This window comes from Drosophila erecta, unplaced genomic scaffold (genome assembly GCF_003286155.1).
Source record: "Drosophila erecta strain 14021-0224.00,06,07 unplaced genomic scaffold, DereRS2 tig00000055-arrow-pilon, whole genome shotgun sequence".
Classification (NCBI taxonomy): Eukaryota; Metazoa; Arthropoda; class Insecta; order Diptera; family Drosophilidae; genus Drosophila; species Drosophila erecta.
In genome coordinates, this window is record NW_020825200.1 from 15,062,840 (window position 1) to 15,085,385 (window position 22,546).

The 22,546-nt window shown below is 43.0% G+C and overlaps 3 protein-coding genes across 4 annotated transcripts; all 3 read right to left on the minus strand.

Moving 5' to 3' along the window:
- Positions 1 to 313: 313 nt before the first annotated feature.
- On the minus strand, positions 314 to 2,885 carry LOC6541883 (integumentary mucin C.1). 2 transcript variants are annotated; one of them, XM_001969907.3, is made up of 3 exons: positions 2,833 to 2,885; positions 1,051 to 2,109; positions 314 to 961 (listed from the first exon to the last, which is right to left on the minus strand). In XM_001969907.3, the coding sequence occupies exons 2-3, from the start codon at positions 1,946 to 1,948 to the stop codon at positions 492 to 494; spliced, it is 1,368 nt and encodes a 455-aa protein (XP_001969943.1). In that variant the 5' UTR covers positions 1,949 to 2,109; positions 2,833 to 2,885; the 3' UTR covers positions 314 to 491. The 2 variants fall into 2 exon arrangements, with proteins under 2 accessions (XP_001969943.1, XP_026835142.1); XM_026979341.1 differs by lacking the exon at positions 2,833 to 2,885 and adding an exon at positions 2,484 to 2,619.
- Positions 2,886 to 8,604: 5,719 nt separating this feature from the next.
- On the minus strand, positions 8,605 to 18,163 carry LOC6541866 (lipase 3). The gene is made up of 5 exons (XM_001969908.3): positions 17,499 to 18,163; positions 11,881 to 12,058; positions 11,188 to 11,549; positions 10,906 to 11,064; positions 8,605 to 9,584 (listed from the first exon to the last, which is right to left on the minus strand). The coding sequence occupies exons 1-5, from the start codon at positions 17,733 to 17,735 to the stop codon at positions 8,919 to 8,921; spliced, it is 1,602 nt and encodes a 533-aa protein (XP_001969944.1). The 5' UTR covers positions 17,736 to 18,163; the 3' UTR covers positions 8,605 to 8,918.
- A 3,509-nt stretch (positions 18,164 to 21,672) lies between these two features.
- LOC113564132 lies at positions 21,673 to 21,870 on the minus strand. The gene has a single exon (XM_026979410.1). It carries the CDS (start codon positions 21,868 to 21,870, stop codon positions 21,733 to 21,735), a length of 138 nt encoding a protein of 45 aa, XP_026835211.1. The 3' UTR covers positions 21,673 to 21,732.
- Positions 21,871 to 22,546: the final 676 nt, after the last annotated feature.

The following is a 22,546-nucleotide window of genomic DNA, read 5'->3' on the forward strand; positions in this document are numbered from 1 at the left end:
CTTCTACTACTATTGAAGGGTGTCTATGGATTACCTTAACCAATCACATTGCTGCAATATTATGTCCCATTTGGAGAGCGACTTTCGGATCAACAATGTTTAAAATACCTACTAACGCTTTGTGCAATCGCCAAAACAAACACAAAACGAATGATGGGTGTTCATGTTTTATTTATAATTTATAAAATCGCTTATCTCACGCATTTCTCCTTATTTTAGTCATTTGGCTGACATCCACAAATTTTGCACAATATTATTTTTGTTTTGTTTAATGTCTGTGCGGATTTGTATTTCCACCGATATCTTCTTACGCATTGTTATTTGTTTCTTTTTTTTTTTGGTTTATCACACTGTGCGGCCCGTCGCATAAAATTTAAATATTTCTGTTTATAACTCGTTTAGAATTGAAAATTGCCTAAAATAACCCGAGCATCAATCTTCACATAATGGCAAGTTGTCCAACCTTGACAAGGTCGTGTGGTGTCGACCACTCACGAGCGGTTGGTCCGCACCACCGACGAGTATCCGTAGAGCACCTCCACTCCGTCCGAGTTGAAGATTCGCTCCACACGCGGAGCTCGCGTCTGAATGGGGCGTTCTGTGGTGGTGGTTGTGCTTGGAGCACTGGTGGTGCTGGTGGTTGTGGCTGGAGCACTGGTTGTGCTGGTGGTACTTGTCGTGGTTTCATCACTGGTGGTGCTGGTGCTACTCGTCGTAGCTGGAGCTTCTGTGGTACTGGTGATACTCGTCGTAGTTGGAGCTTCAGTGGTGGTGGTGATACTCGTCGTAGTTGGAGCTTCAGTGGTTGTGGTGTCCGAAGCACTCGTGGTGGTTTCTGGCTGGACATTCTGCAATGTTTCCACCTTGGTGCTGACCAGAACAGTCTCGGTGGTTGAAGTGGTGGTGCTAGGAGCTGGTGCAGTGGTTTCCTCCTCAGTGGTGGACGAAACTAGTGGCAGTTCTGTGGAAGAAATATGTATTTCGTGAGCTCATCGTGGGCAAGGAAATGGGTTACGTAAAGAAATAGATATTTTTAGATTGAAGACACACCTGTAGTTTCCTCAATCGCAACCTCAGTGGTGGCCACCTCTTCCTTTACTTGTGGCACCACCGTAGTAAATTCGGGCTGCGGCTCCGTGACAATGGGCGCTGTATTGCTAACGTATTGGTAAACAGGCACCACCGTGGTTTCCACCGACTCCTCCTGATCAGTCTCAATTCTGGGCTTGTTATCCTCCTCCACCAATGCGGCGTCGGTAGTCACACTCATGGAAAGCTCCACGTTCTCATGGAGTGGTGCATTTGTGGTCGTTTCCATGCGGTTCTCCGCCATGTCCAGTTCAATTTCTTCCATATGTGCGGGCTTCCGCTGGAAGTAGTTTCTGGTGGTTTTGACCTCCTCCTTGACGGTGGTTTCCTCGGTCTCTGCAGTAGGAGTCGTGGCTAGATCCTGTGGCAGAACAGTGGTGATCTCCAGGCCACTCGTGGTTATGATGAAACTCGGTGGCAGTGTGGTGGCTCCGAACTTAAAGCTTCGCTTGGTGGTGCTCTCTGAATTATTAGACTTTGGTGGTTCCGTATTTGTTGATGTTGTCTGATCCTCCTCCTCCGACTCAGAATCGAGTTCGGCTTCCGGCTCTTCGGGATTTTTGAGCTGTGCCTCCCGAGCGCGCTCCATCTCCAGCTGTTGCACCACGGAATCCGGAAGTGGCTCCTCCGTCGTAACTATCGGGCTGGCTTCGGTGAAGGCCTCCCCCTCGGGACTGGTGGTCAATATCACATCTGAGTCGACGTCCACCGTGATGGTGCCCTCCTCCACGGACATGTAGGTGGAGGATTCCACCTCCTCGGTGGCTTCATAGTCCGGCGAAACTGTGGTTTTCTGAGGAGCAGCTCTCGCGTTTACAGCAACTACGATCAGCAGCAGAATGGCAAAGGTCCGCAACATTTCGGCGGATTTTTTTTTTGGTATTGTGCGGAATGTGCGGAATGCGAGGCGGTTCAGTGGCTCGGTGGCAATGAATCAAACGAGTGTGGTTCGAACGCGTCAAAAGCTACGTTCACTTTGGCTCTGACAAACTTGCTCCTGATTCCAAAAGCTCTCTCTTTCTGCAGAGAAAAAAGGTGGTATAACTTTACGATATTGCGAGAGGATGGGATCTTGGGAATAAATGAATACTTTTAAACTTGCTTAGAGCTGCGTATTATGCACAGTTTATTTAAGTTTTTGAACCATGGTATAATGTGGGAATGTGAAGTCATTCTCCACAACATCTCTTCAGCTTTTACTTATAAGAACATCATGTATTTTTCTAAACCATTGTCTATCTTTTTCACAACTCTTTACATTCCGTTAAAATTCTTTAATAAATGCACTAAATGTGTTTGTTCACTTTGACTATTGTTTTACATTTGAAAATGCACTATGCGAGTATGTTATATTTATTCACGATTTGTGATCGTTTTTCGCTGAGTGTCTCTACCTCAGACTATATCTCTGGCTGTTAACTGGTTCACTTTGGGGCTGCTGGCTTCCGCTCCACGTTGTTGTGACTAGTTTTGTTTGCGGCGAGGAACTAAACCGTTTGCAGCTCCGGCTCGGCCTTTTAAGGCGTTTGAAAAACTGTTCCCGGCCTGGGCTTTTGGCTTGGGTTTCGCTTCTTCTGGCGGCCCAGGTGTGTGGCCAACTGCTCCTCGGGTTCGGCACGTTTGATGGACCTGAAGTGCAGGTGGGCCGGCCTGAGGAGACAAGGCGCCGCGCACTTGGCCCAGAAAACATCTCTTAAATGGCACTTCCCCTCTCCAGTTCAATTTCACTTTCAACGCACTCACCTGTGCTCACCTTTTGATATTGATTTTGCTTTTCGATGCTGTGGCTTTTCAGTTTCGGCTTGGCCCGGAGTGGCAAACCGGCTTTCTGGTATGGCAATTAGTTGGTTACAACTCGACGACCTCTCATAATTCGCGGTTATTCAACGCTCTGCTCCGATACGCTCTCGCGTTTGTTATTGATATTATATTAAATTAATTCGATCAGAACCAAGTGGCCTCTTTGAGCCAAGTCCATTGTCGTGGCCTGAAAGAGTGTCCGATGGCCGATGGAGCGATCGGAGTAACTGAACGGTTAGGCGATTGGAATTTTTAAAGTAAACCACGCAGTTCTGATAAACACAGACAATATTTACATTTTTCCACTTCTCCAGTAATCCGCTGCGCACTTTAATCGATTTGAATTTTGTGAGGGTTACATATAACATAATAAATATTTTATTTTATATGTAATTCGATAAACTTTCCCTAAAATTTTAGGCAGGATAATAGCATCAAAAGCGTTTCCTATAAATCGAATTTTTCGAGCTGTCTTACTAACTCGTTTCCAGTTTTAGTTCCAGTTTAACAATGTTATGTCAAGAGCAAACTTAATCCCCTGATCTATTTCCGGTGCGCTTGAAAAAATTGTTTGGGTAGCTGATAATACAACAAAGAATATATAAGTATTTTAAAATATATTTAATCGTGGAATTGCGAATTATATTGTTGAACTTGTCCATTTTAGAAATTCTTGTATAATGCTCTCTTGAAATAAGATTTCATATTCATGCTAATGCTGTGAGAGTTTGACATTTTCCATAAAAGCAAACTTATGGAATGTCTGGGCATTTTGTCAAGTGGCTTGTGCTGATTGCCATTGTTATACACTTGGTAGTGAGTCAGCTTTTAGCGGAATTCCAGAGCAGCCATTATATTCAATGTTTTTTCTAGCCAATTTCATTTGAAATTTTAATGTACTTCCTCGCATTACGCTTATCTTCCCGTTGGTCATTTCTATTAAACGCATAAATTCCCCCAGCAGCATTGACCCCGCAAATTGATTCGGTGGCAACAAACTACGTAAGCCATCGCAAAGAGGAACTTTCATAATTAGTTCTTATCGAACCAGAAAAGCGACCACAAAACTCTCGTTTGCGGCAAACTTGGCCAACAACATAAACATGGTTGACCATAAGGACAAGTTTTATGTCAACTCGACAGAAAATGTCTTCTGGACGTGGTCGAAAATCTTAACATCTTGCCACCACCAACGGCGATAAAGGCACTAACAACTACAAATGTCAACTACGCAGGGCAATAACAATAAACTGGCTGCCATTGAACTACAGTGCGGCTTGACTTGGGTGAAATTTGTATAAGCTCACTACGAACCTAATTCTCTATGGCACTGCATATTAAAGAGTGATATTCCGCTTACTATGAATTTCGATACACTACCTGTGACCTCGGGAACTGTGAAAGTTAGATAGTTACATTAATCCATACCAAATACTGATTTGGGCACTTAAATCTTGCGTATTCCTATTTAAATTTGTATGATAATATTTACTGTACCGCCTAGTTATAGGTTTCTGCCTAGTTCAGCGAAAGTGGTCGGCTGAGAAGTCAGCTAATACATACTTCCTTGCTGGAGGCGTGTTTTGGCCAATATGATTTATCTAATGATTGGCTACCTCGGCTACTTTAAGTCCTGCCACTCACTCGGCGGGAATGCCCAGCAGACACCTTTGGCCAACTTGAATAACATCATTAAGCGCAGAAGGAGGAAGGAAGGAGGCTGCTGGCACTCACTTAAATTGAGCTCCTGCCTTCAGAACGCCGGACACAAAGGCTACTTGGCAGGCGTCCAACGTAAATATGACTTATAAAATGGTCCCGAAAAGGACTTTTTGGCAAGCAAATTAGTTTGTTAAACTGATGATGGAGCTGCTGCCTGGCTCTCAGCACTTTGCCGAAATATTTATGCAAAATGTACGCAGCTGAAGGGAAGGTGATGAATCGAGAATTCAATTTTCCTCGGCGGCGGCTACTTCGAGTGTAAACAAAGTATTAATCATACGCCCTGTGGGCAGCGGCGACCCAACGAAGAAGAAGTCATTAGCAGGCAGCCGGGAAGTGACTTGAAATCATTATTAATTTTAAAGCGCCGACCGACTAAAATCAATGTTGGTAGTACTTACGATTTGGCCAAACGGGAAATGTAATTTAAATACGAAGTGAAATAAGCTTTCAGCCCGATCAGAAATGGAAGCTTCGCTTCAGTTTTAATGCTTCGGAAAATCATTAGGAAAACATTTCGCATGCAAATTCGGTTCCGTACAAATGTAATTTTCCCTATCGACTTTCCCAGCACTTTGAAGTGTCGTCCTGAGGCAATTTGTCCGGAGGGCGTGGCACTTTATTGCTTAACGATTACGAGCGCTTCATTGGCTGCTGACGGTAATGTTTATTTCTAAATTACTTCGAATGGAATTGTAAATTCCCTCCGATGCCCAAGTAAAATCAATCAACTCGGGGTGCAACTGCCAGTATGTGTTGGAAAATGCGAGCTTTGCTTTTACCTCATTACTTTGTAATCAATAAGCCCTAGAAACTTTATTCCCCGCCACAAAAGCCACTTGTCTGGCTCCAATTCCTTTCTAGTGGCCCTTTATTCCAAGGAACTTGAAACTCTGCAACTCTGTTTATTTTTTAATTTTCGATTGCAAGCAAGGGCTTATTGTGCCATTGTTCACAAAACGAAACAAGGAAAAGAGCAACTCGATGCGGGCATTGTAATTGTATTACAACAAATTATTATTGTATAAATTGAAAAAAAAATATTGCCTTTTGTCTTTGCTGCAAATTCAATTATCGAATCAGAACGAAATAAATATCAGAGATTATCGATATTCATATAGATTCGCGTGCATTTACATATTAATCCGTAATTGAAAAGCTTCACTTAACTGTTGTTCATTGCGAGACACAGGAATATTAATTTAAACCGTTCAGTGACATTTTTTTACCCTCTAAAAGAAGTAATGCTTTTCGGCTTAATTTGTGTTCGGTTAATTGAATTGATGCGTTATGATAAAAAATATACGGCAGAATCTGACAATTTCATTTTTCAGTTAAGAATTGCATAATTTTAAAGTGTGCATCAAATTGGATCTTAAATCTTAAGTTTAAGGTAACACAGTCCTAGCGTTCTTTCAGATATGATAATGATAGTTAAATACGTTGAATAGCTATATTATATTAGTAAGGTTAGCTGGCATTAAAGTAGCATTATCTGTAGCTAAAAGGGCGAAGTTCATGAAAAATTATAGTTGATTTTCTAATTTATGATGTGCGGTTGCCTGCATGTGTGTGTGTGTGGCTTTCTTGAAGTGCAAACTGGAGTGTGAGTGCATCAATGGAGCTAATGACAGCCCCTGAAGGAGCTCTACAATATCATTAAGGGCCAAAACTAAATCAACGGCAACTGAGCCAAAAGCCAACTCACCAAGGCTTAGAGGCAGAAGGGAGCAGAGGGCGGGAGGAGGGGTATATACGAAAGCTAGTTGCACAGGCAAGAGCCACTAATTGACTTTAATTATTTTGTTGTACTTAATGTCTTGTTTACAAGAGCACAAGAAATAGAGAGTTGGGGAGCAAGGCGGTGGCAATGTGGGCGTGGCACTAACAAATCACAAACAACAAAGGCAAATTAAGAGCAAAAACAGAGAAGTATTAGCAAAAAATGACAGCTGATGGTGAACGAAAAGGGGAAAAAGTGGAAGTACATAGATTGAGCTAGATATGGAAAAAATTGCAGAATAATAGTGGTAGGAAATTAAAAAAAATGTAAGACAGATAAAATTATTTCAATGCCTTTGAGGTAATACGAATTGTATCCAAAGAGTAAGTGTAAGACTGATAAGGTATATTCAAATAAAGCGATCGAAACGATTTCAAAGTTTCTATCAAACTGAAGCCGTTTAAGCGACTAATTGTTTTTTCCGGTGTAGAAAGCAGAAGGAAAGCCTGTCAAAGTTGGTTAAAAGCGATGTGTAAACATGTGGGCTGCCATAGCTTAGCGGGAAAAGAGCACCTTCATCTGCCTGTCTCTTTCTGCGCTGTCGCTCTGTCTCTTTCTGCGAGCGCATCCTCCTGCTAAACTTTAATTAAAGTTGAATTTGTGTCAGTTGTGTGCTCGCAACTCGCAACTCGCAACTTGCAACTGTGGTTGCCGTTTGTTTCGCCTGCTGCTAGTGGATTTTTATTTTCCTTTGGCATCAACAGCAAGGATAAACAAACGAGGATTCGCTGCCATATGGAGGAAGTCATGTTGAGGTAGGAACTTGTTTCTATTAAACGCATGAAATTGCATTGAAAACTATTTTTCTGTTTTCAGCTTCAACCAAGCTTTTGAGGAGTTGTCTAATTGTAATATTGTTAAGGTACATTTTCATAGGCTGCTGTATTTTATCAAACATTTTTATTGAAAACTCCTGCGGCTGAGCTATTTTTTTACGCTCGTTTCTGACTATGGAGCGGATGCAATTCGACATTAGTCGACAAGAAGTCAGCAGCCACCGACAGGAACTGCATTTTTCATTTCCCTTCGGCTGGCAGTCAGCCCAGAGGCAATATCACCTGAAAGTTGTGACTTTCATGCTGGTCCCGATCCAAGTCCCGGCCCCACCTTAATCCTCTCCAGCTGCCACCTACTGTGCGCCTGGGTTTGCCTGTTTATTCAGCAACAGTGTGCGCGGTAAGTTTGCCTACAGTCGCCGTCTGGGTTTTCTTTTCGCCATTCGCTCCTTGTGCCGCCGGTTGGCAGACGACGTGGCCAAAACGACGACAAATGGAGGCAATTCATTGGGCATGCGGCTTTAAGTTGTCGCTGCAAGTTCACAACTGCGGTGCACAGGCTCTCAGGGCTTCCCAGGCCAAGTCCTGGTCTTGGACCTACACTCAAACAAAATTTTCTAGGAATTAGCTGAGTGTGTAGACCTCTGCTCAAAGTAGCTGATGCCTGTAAGAGCCACCAGAATTCATTATGAATATAGTGTGAGTTTAGCAGAGTGAGTAAAGTAATGTCTTAGCTTTAAATATTTTACAGAATTTTAATTTTATCCATAATTTTTGATAGTGTAGTTCCGATGCAGGTCCTGTGGCTGTGACTCCTGCTGCGACCAGGATAAAGTTTTGCACCCTGGCTGTCGAAATGAGTTGCGTTTTAAGTCGCAATTAAGTGTTGGCGGTGTTTCCCGCTCCTTCTTGAAAAGCTCCTCATCTTTCCAGCCATTGGGGCATACTAAAACCGCAGTGGGTTTTCCGCCAAAATATATACTTGCTTAGCCTTATCAAAAGTTGTAATTCCTTGGCAGTCTGCTATTAAATATATCTTATTGCAAATCGATTTTATTAGATCGCATTGCTTAATGATTCAAGGCAGTAGTATGAAAATGGGCGCATTCGGAAAAAGTCAGCAAAAAGACATTGCATACTTTAAGCTTATAGGCAGAATGTAAAATATAAATGTAAGATATGTAAGATGTATAATATACGCAATATCTTTAAACTCTTCGTTTTTACAGTCAAATAGAAAATTAATAATAATCCATATAAAATAAAGGCCCATGCCTTATATTGTTTCTTAAAATATTTATTTACATTACACAAATGAATAATTTTTTCATCCTAACTTTGATCAATTTAACTAGTTTATTGAAAGTGGAAATCCCATTTCTAAAACTTAATTTCCTTCTTGTTTCTTGTGTTCCAAAAATTATTCGCACAGACTTTCTTAAAGTATTTACTTTATTAAAAGTAGACGTACATTTAAAGTTACTCATAAATTTGTACACATAAATTAAAGTATTGAGAGTAGCACGGAAGACGAATCGAACAATTCTGGTGTAAAAAGTGGACGTATCGAAGTTGGGGCTCTCTGTGGGATGCTTCTTGGATGGATGGGAATGGATTGTGCCTGAGTGATTGCACCTCCTGTCCTCCAGCCGGAGAACTTGGCGATGCTGCGATCGGTAAATTGTTAAAAATGTCATCACAGTCATATGGAAGTGGAACGAAACGATCTTGGCCAGGCGGCGTCAAAGTCACGCCGGAACTTCCGTTGCGGAGGCGGCGGTGGTCAGGACCTCATCCTTCGCAGCATCCTCCGTCGTTGTTGTGGGCATAGGCATGGGCATGGCTGTGGTGGGATGTGTGGCCGGAGCAAAGGTGGTTGCCCTGGCCAACATTTCCATGCCCAATCCGTGGGGCAGGTGCACATTGGGCGGCAGACCCTCCATCATCTGCTGCTGCATCTGCTGGCGGAGCTGCTGGCGCTGCAGCTGCATGGCCAGATAATTGGCCAAATTGGCCGTGAGCTTGGCCCGATGATTCTCCACCCGGCGCACATTGCGCACGAGGCGATTGTACACCAGGGGCTTCACATCGATGGCCCACAGGAAATCGAGGTGGTTGAAACGCTCCATGGGCACCAAATACTTGTCGATCACATTGGGCAGCTCCCGGGCCAAACGGTCCACTCCCGTGGTGGAGACCAGCAGATCATTCACCGAGTAATACAGTGCCACCGGCACTTTCACCCTGGACAAGTCGTAGTCCGGCGGAGTCATCCGGTTGTACTCCAGCTGGTTGCGCAGATAGCCGCGGTCGAACTTCCGGAAGTGGCCCGACTTCATCAGCTGGCCAAAGTGCTCCAGCTGCTTAATCGAGGCTCCCGAGGGCGTGTGGCTCAGCATCACAGGAAGCATGGTCTAAAAGGGATTCATTTCATATTTTGTAGAACACATTTCAGATATATCAACTACTAAAGCCATGTCTAAATAAACTTAAAAACACACTGACGACCCCGAGATCAGAAATTCGGAACACTTTCAGGTTTTGTCCCAAGAGAAACCTAATTACATATGTGATAATTTCAAGTGTATGATTAGCCATTCTGAATCCCACACCTGTTTCCAGGACAATGTAACAACAGCGCACCCATGTTCCGAATGCCCAGCATGGCATTATCCCCCCATTTATAACACATGGAGGCAGGAGTGGAGGAGGAGCCACTGGGTAACCAGGTTCATGTCGGGCCATGGAATCGCGCCTAATTTGCATGCATTGTCGCTTGTTTTCGGGGCGCCGGCATCCCGGCATCCCGACATCCCAGCATCCCGGCCTGCCAGTTAATTATGCCAATTGCAAACATGAAGATGCCGCCCACTCTTGGCGGCCGTTGACATAATAGATAATGACACCCTTTCAATGGCAGACACCAGGTCAGGTCATGCCCCTACATTCTGAATCGCGCATGTAGCTGTAGCCCCACACTTACATCTTGTTCAAGTAATTTAAGCCAGCCGCACTTTTTGGGCCATAATTTCGATTCTGCGGGTGTTTAGCTTGCGGTCGATTATCGGGCAAAGTTTTGCCAGGGCATTGAGCACATTTAATGCAAACATCGTGGCCGCTTGGGGGACTAAGATAGTGTTTAAATACGTTTTGTCCATCGATAATTGCAGCCCCAACTTACTGCGTTGGCCCATTTGAACTGTGCATAGACTGAGGCCACCCAGGTCCCGAAAAAGGTATTGAGTTGCACACTCTTTTCGTAATTTGGGCTCACAAACGGTCGTGAGCAATTAAGGACATTCCGCACCGACATGTTGTGGCACAAACGGAAATGCAAACTATCCCTATCGACAATCCAATTGAGGCGGGTTAATTAAGTGCCAACTTAATGAAGACAATCGAAGGGAACACCCACATCGATGCCTCTCTCAGTTTGTCTGGCGAGTCACGCGAAATCGTGGCCAAAACACACCCGTAATCCAATCCCATATACGGATCACACTACCAGATCTAGCACACTGGAAAATATGTCCTTTGTTTTATAAAAATTACATGAAAAGTTAGTTAAGACTTTGAGAAACGGAGAAAAATTGAGTCAAAGAGAAAAATGTAGTTTCAAGTTTCTAAATTAAGCTCAACTGCTGAAATCACTTCCTACCTTACGTAAACTAGAAGTAAAATATTAGTTTCTGTCCAGAATAAAGGTCAACATTTTTTCACAGTGCCCCTGCTTACTTTGTTCAGCTGTTCGGAGTTGTAGCCGGCGACCAAAAACAGGATATTCGAGCAGACGTCCTGCGTCATGGCGTTGTCGTGGCACACAACCTGGCTGTGGTCCACTAGGAATTTTGTGTTGGGCATGAATTCTGTGATGCGCAGCATTCGTGTGGCGGCCTGCAAAAAAAGCGGCATGAGACGGGTGAAAATACGGCGTGGAAAATGGAAAATGACCAAGCCGCATCTGGCGCCCCAGGCCCCAGGCCCAAACCCAAATCCAAAACCCGAGCCACCACCCACCGTGAGAAAGTCGAGGAAGAGGACCAGGGTGCGGAACAGGGGGCTCTTCATGTCGTGGATGTAGGCGATGGGTGCCAGGGCGTGCATCGAGGTTATCTTCTGGGTGTAGGCGGGCTGCTCGGAGCACAGGACCCAGAAGATGGCTGTTCCCTGGGAGTGGCCGATGTAGTGGACCTGCTCGTATCCCGTCTTGCTCAGGATGTAGTCGATATTGGCCGGAAGGTCGTACTTGCCCATCTCGTGGAAGGTGAAGTCCCAGAACTCCTGGTAGTCGCTGTTCAGGCTGGTGTGGTTTTTCGAGTACCGATTGCCCCGCGAGTTGCCCATCCACACGTCGTAGCCCAGATCGGAGAGCATGTATCCTGGGTAACAGATTGAATTTGATTAATTAACATCACATGCAGGTACTCAATTTACATTTGGAAATTTTATGAAATACCTCTGCATATGATACAAAAGGAGTACTGAAAATTGCAAAGACCATCGACGCAACATAATTAAGTATACATATATTTAAATGTTAAAATGAAAATATCACATAGTTACTCTTGAGTTTGATTCTCAAATATAATATTATTGAATATTAAATCTTAAATCAATTTTTCGCTAAGTGTTTTCTGTTAGTTGGTAATTAAATTGCTAACTTTTTTAAGAACATTTTTCGAAGCCAAAAATGCCTGTAATGTCGCTTACCTAATCCGGACTTGGGTCCCATTAGCACCCAGGTGGCGGAGGTATCCAGAATTCCGTGCATCAGGAGAACCGGCTGAGCACCCTTCTTGGGAATGCGATGCATTTCCAGGATATAGCCATCCTTCGTCACAACCGTGTGGGTTTCCGATGGATATCCATATTTGCGTATTAATTTGGGCTGGAAGAGCGAAAAAATAGAGGGAAAAATGCGTCAGAGCGAGAGAAAGGTGTTAGAAGTGCAAATCATGATAGTGTGAAATTGAGTTGCCGTGCTCCACGTTCCGCCTGCCCGCACTGTTTTTTGTTTCTACCCCGTTAATTTGCATAGTTCAAATGGAAGGGCAGGTGGAGGAGACCAAGTCCCTACTTACAGCAGTATCTGCAACATGAAGGCAATCGCCTGGCCTTAACCACAGTCATTTGGAAGTAATGAATTTTAATTTGCAGCATCAACAAGTTAATAAAGTTACCAGACAAGCTGTGGTCCAGGACTTGACAGGATGCGGGCTGAGCCTGGATGTTAACCCTTCCATCTTAGAAAAGTTAAAGCTAAGCGAAATAGTTGCAGTAGACTATTTCAGAGGTAGACAGGTAAAATAGCATTCCAGCAACTATATGGACTTTCAGAACCTTATAGAACAGCTTTATCGACACCGCTGAAAATAAAAGTATCGGACAAACTATAAAGCAAAACATTGGCAATGCTTTATTGGAACTCCAGGTGACGCAAAATCCACGCGGCAACCTCTATAAGTACATCGCCATAGTTTAACCCAGTCACGTATCACGCATACGCACTGTATGACAGCATATTTTTCTTCCTGCTGGCAAATGAATTTATAGGTTTTTCAGAAGTCCGTGATACGTTTGATAAGTGTGTGGGATTATGTAAGCCGGTCGGGTAGTGGGTGGCCGTAAGAAAATCTCATAACACCATTGTTGAAATTAAGTTATAAGCACGCGATTACCCAAATTTCAAAGCGAGCAAACAAAAACCAGCTGGTATGAGTGAAAAAACTACAGAAAGAGAGGCTCTGCGGGCCGACTGGCATTTTAATTAACCTTGGCAGCGAATAGACCCTCCTTTTGTTGGCCAGAAAATAATATAAACACTGCAATTGGCCAATTGACTTGCCGGCTGGTTGGACAGCATGAGGAAGTGGTACACAAAGTAAGCCAGCGAAATGTTTTTTCCTGCTCCGTTTCTGCATGTTTTGTATTCGTCCGATTTTTGCCAATGTTTAAGCATAAATTTGGTTTATTTGTATTTTTTCGGCTTATTTTTGTGTTTTTTTTTCGGCAATTTCCTTGCCTTTTGTCTTATGTAATTTCTTTGTTTCGAGAATGAATGAACGTGCGAACGGGGCAGAGAAGCCACAGAAAGTGACTTGGCCAAGCCCCGAAAAAGTTGCAACAGCTGCTGGCGATGCTACCCGGCAAAGTTTTTGTTTTTCTTAGCTTGACACACATTTGGCCAAACAGCCGGCCAATATTTGCGAAGCGCCGAGAAGGCGTTGCAAGATGCTCAAAATGCAACAAAGTGCTGCCGGCAGCTGGATTTTCCCGCCCAGCGTGTTGGCCAATCTTGGGAAGTTTTGAAACTCGCACCACACGACAAATGTTCAGTAATAAAAATTTCAGCAATATTTATCTGTGGACAAGAAAAATGGCTATGTGCAACGTATTAAATTAATTGTAATATTTATTATCGCGTTGCGAGTAAATTCATTTAATCACAGTCATACAATCATACTGATACAATGTCCAGTTATTAATTGTTTAGCATTAAAGGGCTACATATTTTGTGCAGAAATTGCTAAAATGTATTTTAGCGAATTAATAAATTCATGTTGTCGCAAGCACAAAAAAATATAATCAAATCATTTTATTATAGCATAGATTTTTTAATAATTTTGTGCTAAAGTAAATAATACCGTATTCCATGATTTAATTCAATCATATGGACATAAAATAAGCTGTTAGCAGAATACAATTAGACAAAAGTACAATAAAACTGAACAAATATTGTACTATTTTATTTAACGCTGATTTTAAAACGCAAAGTAAATAAATCAAATAAATTGCAGGGCAAACAATGTGCGCAAACCATGGAAAAACTATAATTAAATAAATAAGAGTGGATTTAATGGAAGCAGGGACTGGGAGAGACCGATGGAAAAGTAAATGTTGAACTACACTGATTTCGACCTGGGCCAATGCAAAAATGAATTGTGGCTGTTTGCTGGTAAGTCGTCTTTTTGTAAGCCCCATACGGTCGGTTTCTTTTTCATACTTTTACTGTTTTGCTAACTGAACTTTTCGTTCATTCGACTGAAAGCCGCAAATGCTTCATTAGCACCTACAAAATCGTCTTGAGTTGCGATTAACATAATGCTCATCATGACCCACTAATTTTTATGTTTGCCTGCCTCCGGTTTGTGTCCATGCTAATTGGCAATGTTGTGTGTGCTCGATTGTACAGTGAGCACTGACCTAGAGCAACACAGTTTTATAAAATCGTATCACAACCGGTTTCCCTAAATAAATTCACTCATCTTAACTGTGTTTTCATATGTATCCATATATATCCGACTTGTGCAGTGTAGCAAAGTTAAATCGCGTAGGCGAAGTACCTACTGTAATAAGCTTTGGGCGTGTTTGAGCATCGGCTTCCATGATTTCGTTTGCTTTGTAGTTTTCCTCTAAAACCCAATGCAAATTTTGCAGTGTCAACGCTTGGGTGACTATTTATAGGGGGCTTTGTGGCGTGCCTTTGATTAATTTGCATAAAACACTTTTGCAGCCCGAACTTAAGCCGAACTTGTCAGTGGATCAATTTCGGAGAAGACCCACACACCACTCTTGAGTTTTTAGGATGGACGGACGGCTGGATGGGCTCTGTGTCGATATCCACTTTGGGAGCATCGCTCATTTTGTAACTGGCCTTGATATTGACTTCGGCTTTTATCACAGTCATTATAATGACTGCCGTTCGGTTCGAAACGTCTCGATGTCATCGCCACCGACCCCAACCAGTTTTTCCTCCTCTCGTACGATTTATGCTGTTGGGTCTTTGGGTGCATTTTCTGTGCCGCCGTGCTGACTTTATTCCGATGCCGACTGACATCGTTTTAATGACATCAAAATCTTAGAGGTTAATCACATTTGAACCCTGCTCTCAAGATGACTGAGTGGAGCAGCGAGTTCAAATTTATGCAAATTACTCCAATCGATTATGGTGGATAGAATGCCAACAAGTGGTTATAATTTGTTAAGCGAATATGGTTTTAGTTGATCATAGAAATTTGGTTGAGCTAGTAAATATTGTGTTCATGTAAAGAGTGTGTCAATGGTAAGTTGTGTATTTAAATAGGATTAATCAGGCTATTCCAATCTAACCATTCAAGCCTTTGAAATTCCTTTTACCACTCATTACAACACCCAGTCGTAATCAGTCCAAACGACATATATTTGCCAACCGTCGGCATGCTGGGCCCCCAAAGAAAAGACAATGCGGAAATCTTTTAATTCAAATTAAAGCAAAAACGAGACAATTTTATGCAAAACAAAAGCGCAAAATATGCAGAGCCAAGCCAAATGCCGAAACTATTTCCTTATTATTGGGGAAAAATGCCTTGGGCTTTCTTCGTTGACATTTTGGGGGGAGTGGTGGTGGACAGTGGGTGGTGGGCGGTGGGCGGCGGGCGGTGGGCGGTGGGCGGAAGGCGGACAGACTGCTAACCCATATTTCAAAGTCAGTCAAGCGCTGCGGACGTGGACAGGCTAGCCTAATTGCACGTTGATCATCGTGTGGCGTTGACAATTTCAATTTGTTATTGTCTGCCGCGAGAGGTGTCCCTCTGTGCGATATGAATACACATGGATAGATACAAATCTGGCCATCTTCCAAGCCCCTTGATTATGCAATTTGGCAACGTGCAGAAATTGTGAAGAGGCCTGCTGTTTTGTTCCGAATTTAGTTACATTGCAGACACGCGCCTGTGAACGCGTTCGAAAGCCCAACCATGACTTTGCATAAGATTCACTTGAAAAGTACGGAGGCACTTGGGTTGACAATGTGCCAGGTACTACAAACACATATGTATTTCTCCCTTTATTAGTTTCTGGGTCTGCGCAACGGCTCGAATCACGTAAATCGCATAAATACGTTACGTTATCGTGGGCAAATGTATGCCTGAACACTTGTTAATAACTCTTTTCCTTTGGCTTTGCTTTGGCTTATTGGCTTTGTTAATTTTCGCCCGTCTGTTTGTTGACCCCACCCTGAAAGCGAACACGATTGGGTAATCTTCAGCTCGGTGTGGTCTTTGATATTTAGCTGGCTGAATCTGGTGTTTCACGGGGACACCATGTGAAATGCAAATTTCCTGGCCTTGAGATAATTCGTTTTTGAAAACCCATGGAAAAGCAGCCGCAAGCATTTACAATTGTGTGAGCAAATGCCCAATGAAAATGTTGATCTAATTGCTGGGCACGTGAGCGTTGTAAATGAGCTCAAGGTCAGTTCGCACTTATTACGGCTATCAATTCTAAAAACCCAACTCATTAAACGAACTCTGATTTCTGTGATTGCCATAACATGCTTGTTTCGTATTGGATCCATTTCAACGAAGGCTAAGCCCGGCTTTTGTTTTGCTGTAAGTGGGTTTGAAAACCATAAGCAAATAAATATAAAACTTGATTTGGTTTCTTCCAAAGTGGAATCCCCATGCAGCTCATTCTGTCACCTATTAAGTCATACACCTCGGCGTTACTTCACGCCAGCACTGATAGTTCGTAAACCTTTTAATTAGCCTCAACTCTAGAAATAAATCCATCGGTTACGTACTCGCAGCTGTGGTAACTCACTCACTGAAGTTAGACATGATTAACGCCATAAAAAGGCTACGAAATATACACAAGTTACGGCAAATCCCCCTTTCTCTTCAAAAAAAAAACAAAGGGAAGCGGATGGAAAGTGCAGTGGCAACTGCAGTTGATCACGACAGGTGACCATTACCAGGTGACACTAGACAGCTCAAATAAAATCCGTAATACTTAGTTCTCACACGAATATGGCGAGTCAACGAACCTTGAGAACGGGAACTTTCTTTCGGCGGTGTGGAGTGAAAAGTGTAAATTTATATGACACACAAAGACTGTTCGGCCAAAGTAAATATCAGAGTAACAGAATAATGCCGTAGAGAACTCTATACAGCGGTGTTATAGATACAACAGAAAACAATGTCAATGCAAGGAGGAGCTCAAGCGTGGAGTTTTGACCGACTTGGGCGGTTTTTATAAATCAAAACAGCTTTCTTCGAATTGTTGTTTTAGGTACAAGTAAACAAAAAGCATTGAACCGATAAATGAAAAAACAATGATTTTAAAAAAATTCTAGCCACACTAATTTTTTATAGTTTTGCGAGTCATTTCAAAGGCGATTACGATAGAATAGCTGTACTTGTCTTTAATTATACTCGCTGTAACCCGTTTAATAGATGAATTTGTATTCCTCACGTGGTTAGGCCAAACATTAATCGACAGATGTCAGACACCGTAAATAGAAATTCGGATTTGATTTATCCCTTTCGTGCATTCTATTAGGAAAGACTCACCGTGATGAGGGAGGCATCCTCGAGGACATCCGATTTGAGGTTCCTTCCGCCGCCGGCAAGATTGGGGTTGCTCGAGAGCAGGACGGAGTTCAGAAGGTTCTTGAAGCTCAGGGAGCTGTAGCTAAAGGGCGAGAGGAGGGTGAAGGCACCGGCCCGTCCGCACACCTCCAGAGCCACGAGGCAGTGCAGCAGCAGGGTCATCAACAGGCGACCCTTGACCTCGACGGTGGGCCGCATCGGAAGGCCGGCAGGGGAGCAATCGCACCCAAACTTCAAACACTCAAGGCGACACTCACTTCGACACTCACTCCAGACACTCACTCACTACTCACTGGCTGGCCAGCCGACTCACGCTCAGTCGGACACACAAAATGGGGCAAATTGGCAAATGCAACTGTTGCTTGCACTTAAGCGTAACGGTTACGTCGCCACTATCTTTTTTCTCCCGCTTTCGTCACACTTGTCAGTTACGTGTGGCGTTTTGGCACTCCGAATGTCTCGCCGGTATCCTTCGGATCGACTTTGGATCGTGGAACTAATTCCCACGAAGAGCGCGATGTTTGAGTAAGATATTCCGATTCACTTGATCTTGGCGCGTGATTAAAACTCTGCGTTGGCAACCGTCTGGCTTGAGATTCGTCGTTCGACTGGCCGTTTTGTAGGCAGAATGAGCTGAGCTAGGCTCGAATTGCAGCCCCGATCTGCGGGCCAACTTGTTCGAGCCGGCTCTTGTGGATCGCTAGTTTGTGGATCGTAATGATCAGCTTTAAAGCGGGCTTAAGCTGGTCTGGCTTGGTTTGTTTCTTTTCTCAAGACTTAATGGTAACTAGGATGCCACTTGTGTGATAATGTTACAGTACATACATATTTATTAGTGTTATTATACAAATTATTTACGAACCTATTATTATCATTTTATAAAACTTCTTTGTTTTTAAAAGATTGCTATTGGCTTCACGTCTTGTTGAAATAGTCGACATAAAATTCAGCTGAATTTCATTATTATAATTTGCATCTTAAAAATTAAATTTAAATTATCAGGCTGGTATGTCCCACAATTTTCTCCAAGTGTAAATTTTGCGACCTAGCTCAACTCCCCCAGAGTAGTCAGCTGATCAAGCCGACATGTTCGACGCCCCCAATGCAACACAACCTCCCTCCCCTCTTGTCCACTTCGCTGTCAAAGTTTGGCGCGTGCCAAGCAAGTTTTTTGCCTAAGTCTTTCGTTTCGTTTCGCTTTCGTTCGGCCGCAAAAGTTTTTGGTTGGCTGCGGCGTGTCTCTGGGTTCGATCCGTTTAGCTGTTAGGCGTTGGGTCGTTGGATCGCTGGATCTTTTGGCACGTACCGAACGTCTTAGTGACTTGGTTGCGTGTTCGGCTGCCGCCAAGGCAATTGCAATTGAAGCCCCCATCCCAAGACCCCGGCTGACGAAATATTTGGCCTGGCATCGGGTTACGTCTGCATTTGGCCAAATTAAAATGCAGGCTGAATTACACACTATTTTGCTTTGTGCCGCGCCTGGCTGAAGGCGGGAGTTCGGGAGCAGCACTCCCCTAAATGTACATGTGTACATATATCATTGCGCGATTTGCTGTGATTGCCCGTCATTTGTTTTGTTTATATTTCGCCGCCTGGTTCGCCATCTGCATCTTGGGATTCGTTGGGCCTTGTGTTCATCTCTGTGTTCCCACCAGCTTTGGCAACGATCTCTTCCCGTTTATCTCCGATTTCTTGCCGCACCGGTTGGCCTTGGCCGGCCAATTTGTCGGGCCTTCAATGACAACTGCGCTCAGGCATTAATCATAAATTCAATAACCATTTTTACATGCATTCTTACCACATCCCATAAGCAATCAAAAGTGGCGAAAATAAAAACCGTGCTTCGCGAACGCTGTCCAAAATGCCCTCGAAGAATTTATTTTCGCGGTGCACTTTTTGATTGATTTATGAGCTACATATAGACATTTTTAGTGAATCTGAAGCTTATTTTAAAAATTGTTTTTCTTAAAGTTCAATTTACATATTTAAGTGAACAGTGCAGTGCAGGCAATTGAGACTGTATCGATCACCGATTTCGAATGATCATATATGATCTGTAGCTTCAAGGCGAGCAAAATTTTAGCAGTGCACTTAAGTGTGCTGCAGAATCGCATGGCCATCGGACTTGGACTTGGAGGAATGTCATGAACACGTGCCACATGCAATCAGTTGTGGGGCAGGAGCAGGGCCATCCACTTCTTTTGAGTGCCGTGATTATTATAGTGTTGTTGCTGTGCTTTTCGTTATTATCTTGCTCGGATTGTTACGACTGCAATTACGAGTATCTGGGGCTTTTTTTGCTTCACTGAGATTCTTACAACACTTCGTGCGTCGGATTTTCGGGCAGCGAAATTAGCGCAGAAAATTATCCCAAAATGTGGCGTTGAAGCCTAAACCATGGAATGGAGCTTTAAAAAAATGAAAAAATGTTCAAAATGATTTATGGTCAGCATTAAGATCAATGGAATGCCATGATATATTAGTACAAATTTGCAGAAAAAATTATTTCTTTGCCATTTTTTAGGTATAATCGGAGAAATTAGTTCTTAATAAACAAATTTTTTTATGAAAATGTATATTAACTATGAAGTTATAACTTTAGTTTGAAAGTTGTTTTAGAAATCGCATAGCCGAAGACCAAAAAAAGCGCATTCCCGCGTTCAAAAGTAATCGCTGCGCTGTGGAAAATTACCCATTGTTGCGTAATAGGTTAATGCCGCCAATCTCAAGGTCGCAAGGCGCGAGTTAACTTTTTTCTTGTAATTTGTTTGTCCGCTGCTGTCCGAATTTTTGTGATTTTTGTTTTGCTCTTATCCCGCATCACAGCATGACACTGAAAATGTTTATTGGGAGCAGAGCGAAAAGGGGTAAACTTTTTTCCGTCGGTAATATCTCTGTTGTCCTCAGCCTCGCGTAAATGACCTTGTCAGGAGTGCGTGATGGCATATTTTTCTGTGTTTGCCCAATGGTTGACACACTTTCCGGCCGACCATCCCATTTCCATACCAACATACGCTCGCTAATATCTACAAAGTGTCAGAAGTGCTTAATTAGCGCACTTGACATCGCCACGGGCTTGGGTTTAACTACTCGGGAGCGCCTTAATTATAGTGCTTACACTTTAATGGCTCTTAATCCGCTCCCAATTGCTTCGAACTTCTAGCCCGAGGGGAACGACCGAACGACTAGCACTGCCCTGGGCTAAAAAAACGTTAAGGCATTGGAATATTCATCTTTTAATGAACATTTTATTTTAGTGGTCAATTTAGCTGGCACGTTCTAGTGCAATTAGGGTGAGCCAAAAAAAAAACCTTGAGAATCATAAGGTTCCTTTAATAATGTGGAATTAGAAACATTACTTTTATTGTTCGGAAAGTTTACAGTGCAGATACGCGTTGTACTACTTTTATGAATCAAGTTAGTTTCTCGTGCCTCTGAACCCACCTAATTACATTCTTTCCGCCAAAATCAGAGCTGGAATTCAGCCTGGTTCGGCTGTGGAATGATCCAGACAGGATACGTCCTGTGGGTAAGCAGACCGCCACTTAATTGTGGCGCCCGTCGCACACCCACGACAAAAGCGACTGCAAATAGCAAGTCGCAGCCAAATAACTACAATCAGGCCGACGGCTGCAGAAAGACCCACTTAAGTGGGGCGTTTTCTATCACCCAACTTGGGGCCTGCGTAACATGGTAGTTTTGTGGTATTTTATTAGCGGTTCAGCTGGGTTCGGGACTGGCTCTTCTCCCGGCGATTATGTAAAGTGATTTCTTGGTCCCAGAAACTTGGGACCCTCGGCGGCGGCTATTACTGTCATCAATATTTGGTAACGAATTCCAATTGCATGGCATTCCAATTTCAGGTTGATTGCACTAACTATTTTGCAGTCGTAGTCGCAGATGCAGTGGCAACCCACTCGGGTCGCTTCTCTCCATCGACTGGCCTGTTATTATATAACCTTCCAGCCAGGCGGCAGAGCTGCTCCGTCTCTTTCACTGCGCTCGCACACAAAATTTTCCAAACAGAGAAAACTCTGCTAATGGCGACATCGAAAGTCGTTTCAAGTGTACTCTACAAAGCGAAAAGCTGCACAAACACGCGTGCTGTTTGACCAACAAAATGTAATTCACTCAATTCAGATAATTAAAGTAACTCCTGTAGGAGTCTGCCTGTTTCCCCTAACAAGGATTTCCCTCAACCTGCTTCGGGCATTGCATCCAGTAGTCGAACAATATTCAGTATTAGGGCTTGAAATTCGGGATCTTCTTCTATATTAAGTACACCACTCATGGCATCCCTCCTTGATCTTTTCGGTCGTCTCGTTTTTACCATTTTAAACGGTTTTTATTTTTGGAATTTTAATAAACTTCTTCAATGTACAATTGAATTTCAGGAAGTTGCTTTCACGAGTAGGTGCTGAAAACAATTCATGCTTAAAATAATGCGACTTGCTTACTTGGATGGTAGGAAATACAATCTTGGTTACGAATTCTTACTTAAAATGGGGCTTCTTCTTGGTTTGGGAGTCCAAAACTAAGTTCTAGGTGCTTTTTGATTTATAAAAATATTTCTAATATTATTTCAAGATTAGTAAGGAAGAAAATTATACATTTGGTATATGAAATATTTTATTCGAGCAAATGCCACCCTTAAATTGAATGAATAAACTCTGTTTTATAGGATTTTCAATTCTATATTAAAATACTTCGATTTGGGGTAGGGCATTCCCACTTGTTGTTACAAAAATCAAGTCTATTGCAGTTTTTAGCCAACTTTTATTTTATTTTGGCTGTGCTGGCAAAACGAGACATGATACACAAGACACGAGGCAGAGCCCCAGCGGTGTTGTTTGTTTGCTTTTCCGTGCCACAATAACAACAGCAAAAACAACAACAACAACAGGTGGCCCGAATGCCTTGCCAGATTTGTCATCCGCCAGATACAGCAGCAGCAATAATAACAACAATATCGAAAATATTGGTAAATGTGTCACGGTACCAGGCAACCG

What these genes read in the sequence shown, in the direction of transcription:
- LOC6541883 (XM_001969907.3), bottom strand. Translation starts at nt 1,948, where the DNA reads ATGTTGCGGACCTTTGCCATTCTGCTGCTGATCGTAGTTGCTGTAAAC. An exon ending in TGCGATTGAGGAAACTACAG is followed by an intron (nt 962 to 1,050) that starts GTGTGTCTTCAA and finishes TTTCTTCCACAG; the next exon opens with AACTGCCACTAGTTTCGTCC.
- LOC6541866 (XM_001969908.3), bottom strand. Translation starts at nt 17,735, where the DNA reads ATGCGGCCCACCGTCGAGGTCAAGGGTCGCCTGTTGATGACCCTGCTG. An exon ending in AGGATGCCTCCCTCATCACG is followed by an intron (nt 12,059 to 17,498) that starts GTGAGTCTTTCC and finishes TCGCTCTTCCAG; the next exon opens with CCCAAATTAATACGCAAATA. An exon ending in ACTCCGAACAGCTGAACAAA is followed by an intron (nt 9,585 to 10,905) that starts GTAAGCAGGGGC and finishes AATCCCTTTTAG; the next exon opens with ACCATGCTTCCTGTGATGCT.
- LOC113564132 (XM_026979410.1), bottom strand. Translation starts at nt 21,870, where the DNA reads ATGGTAAAAACGAGACGACCGAAAAGATCAAGGAGGGATGCCATGAGT.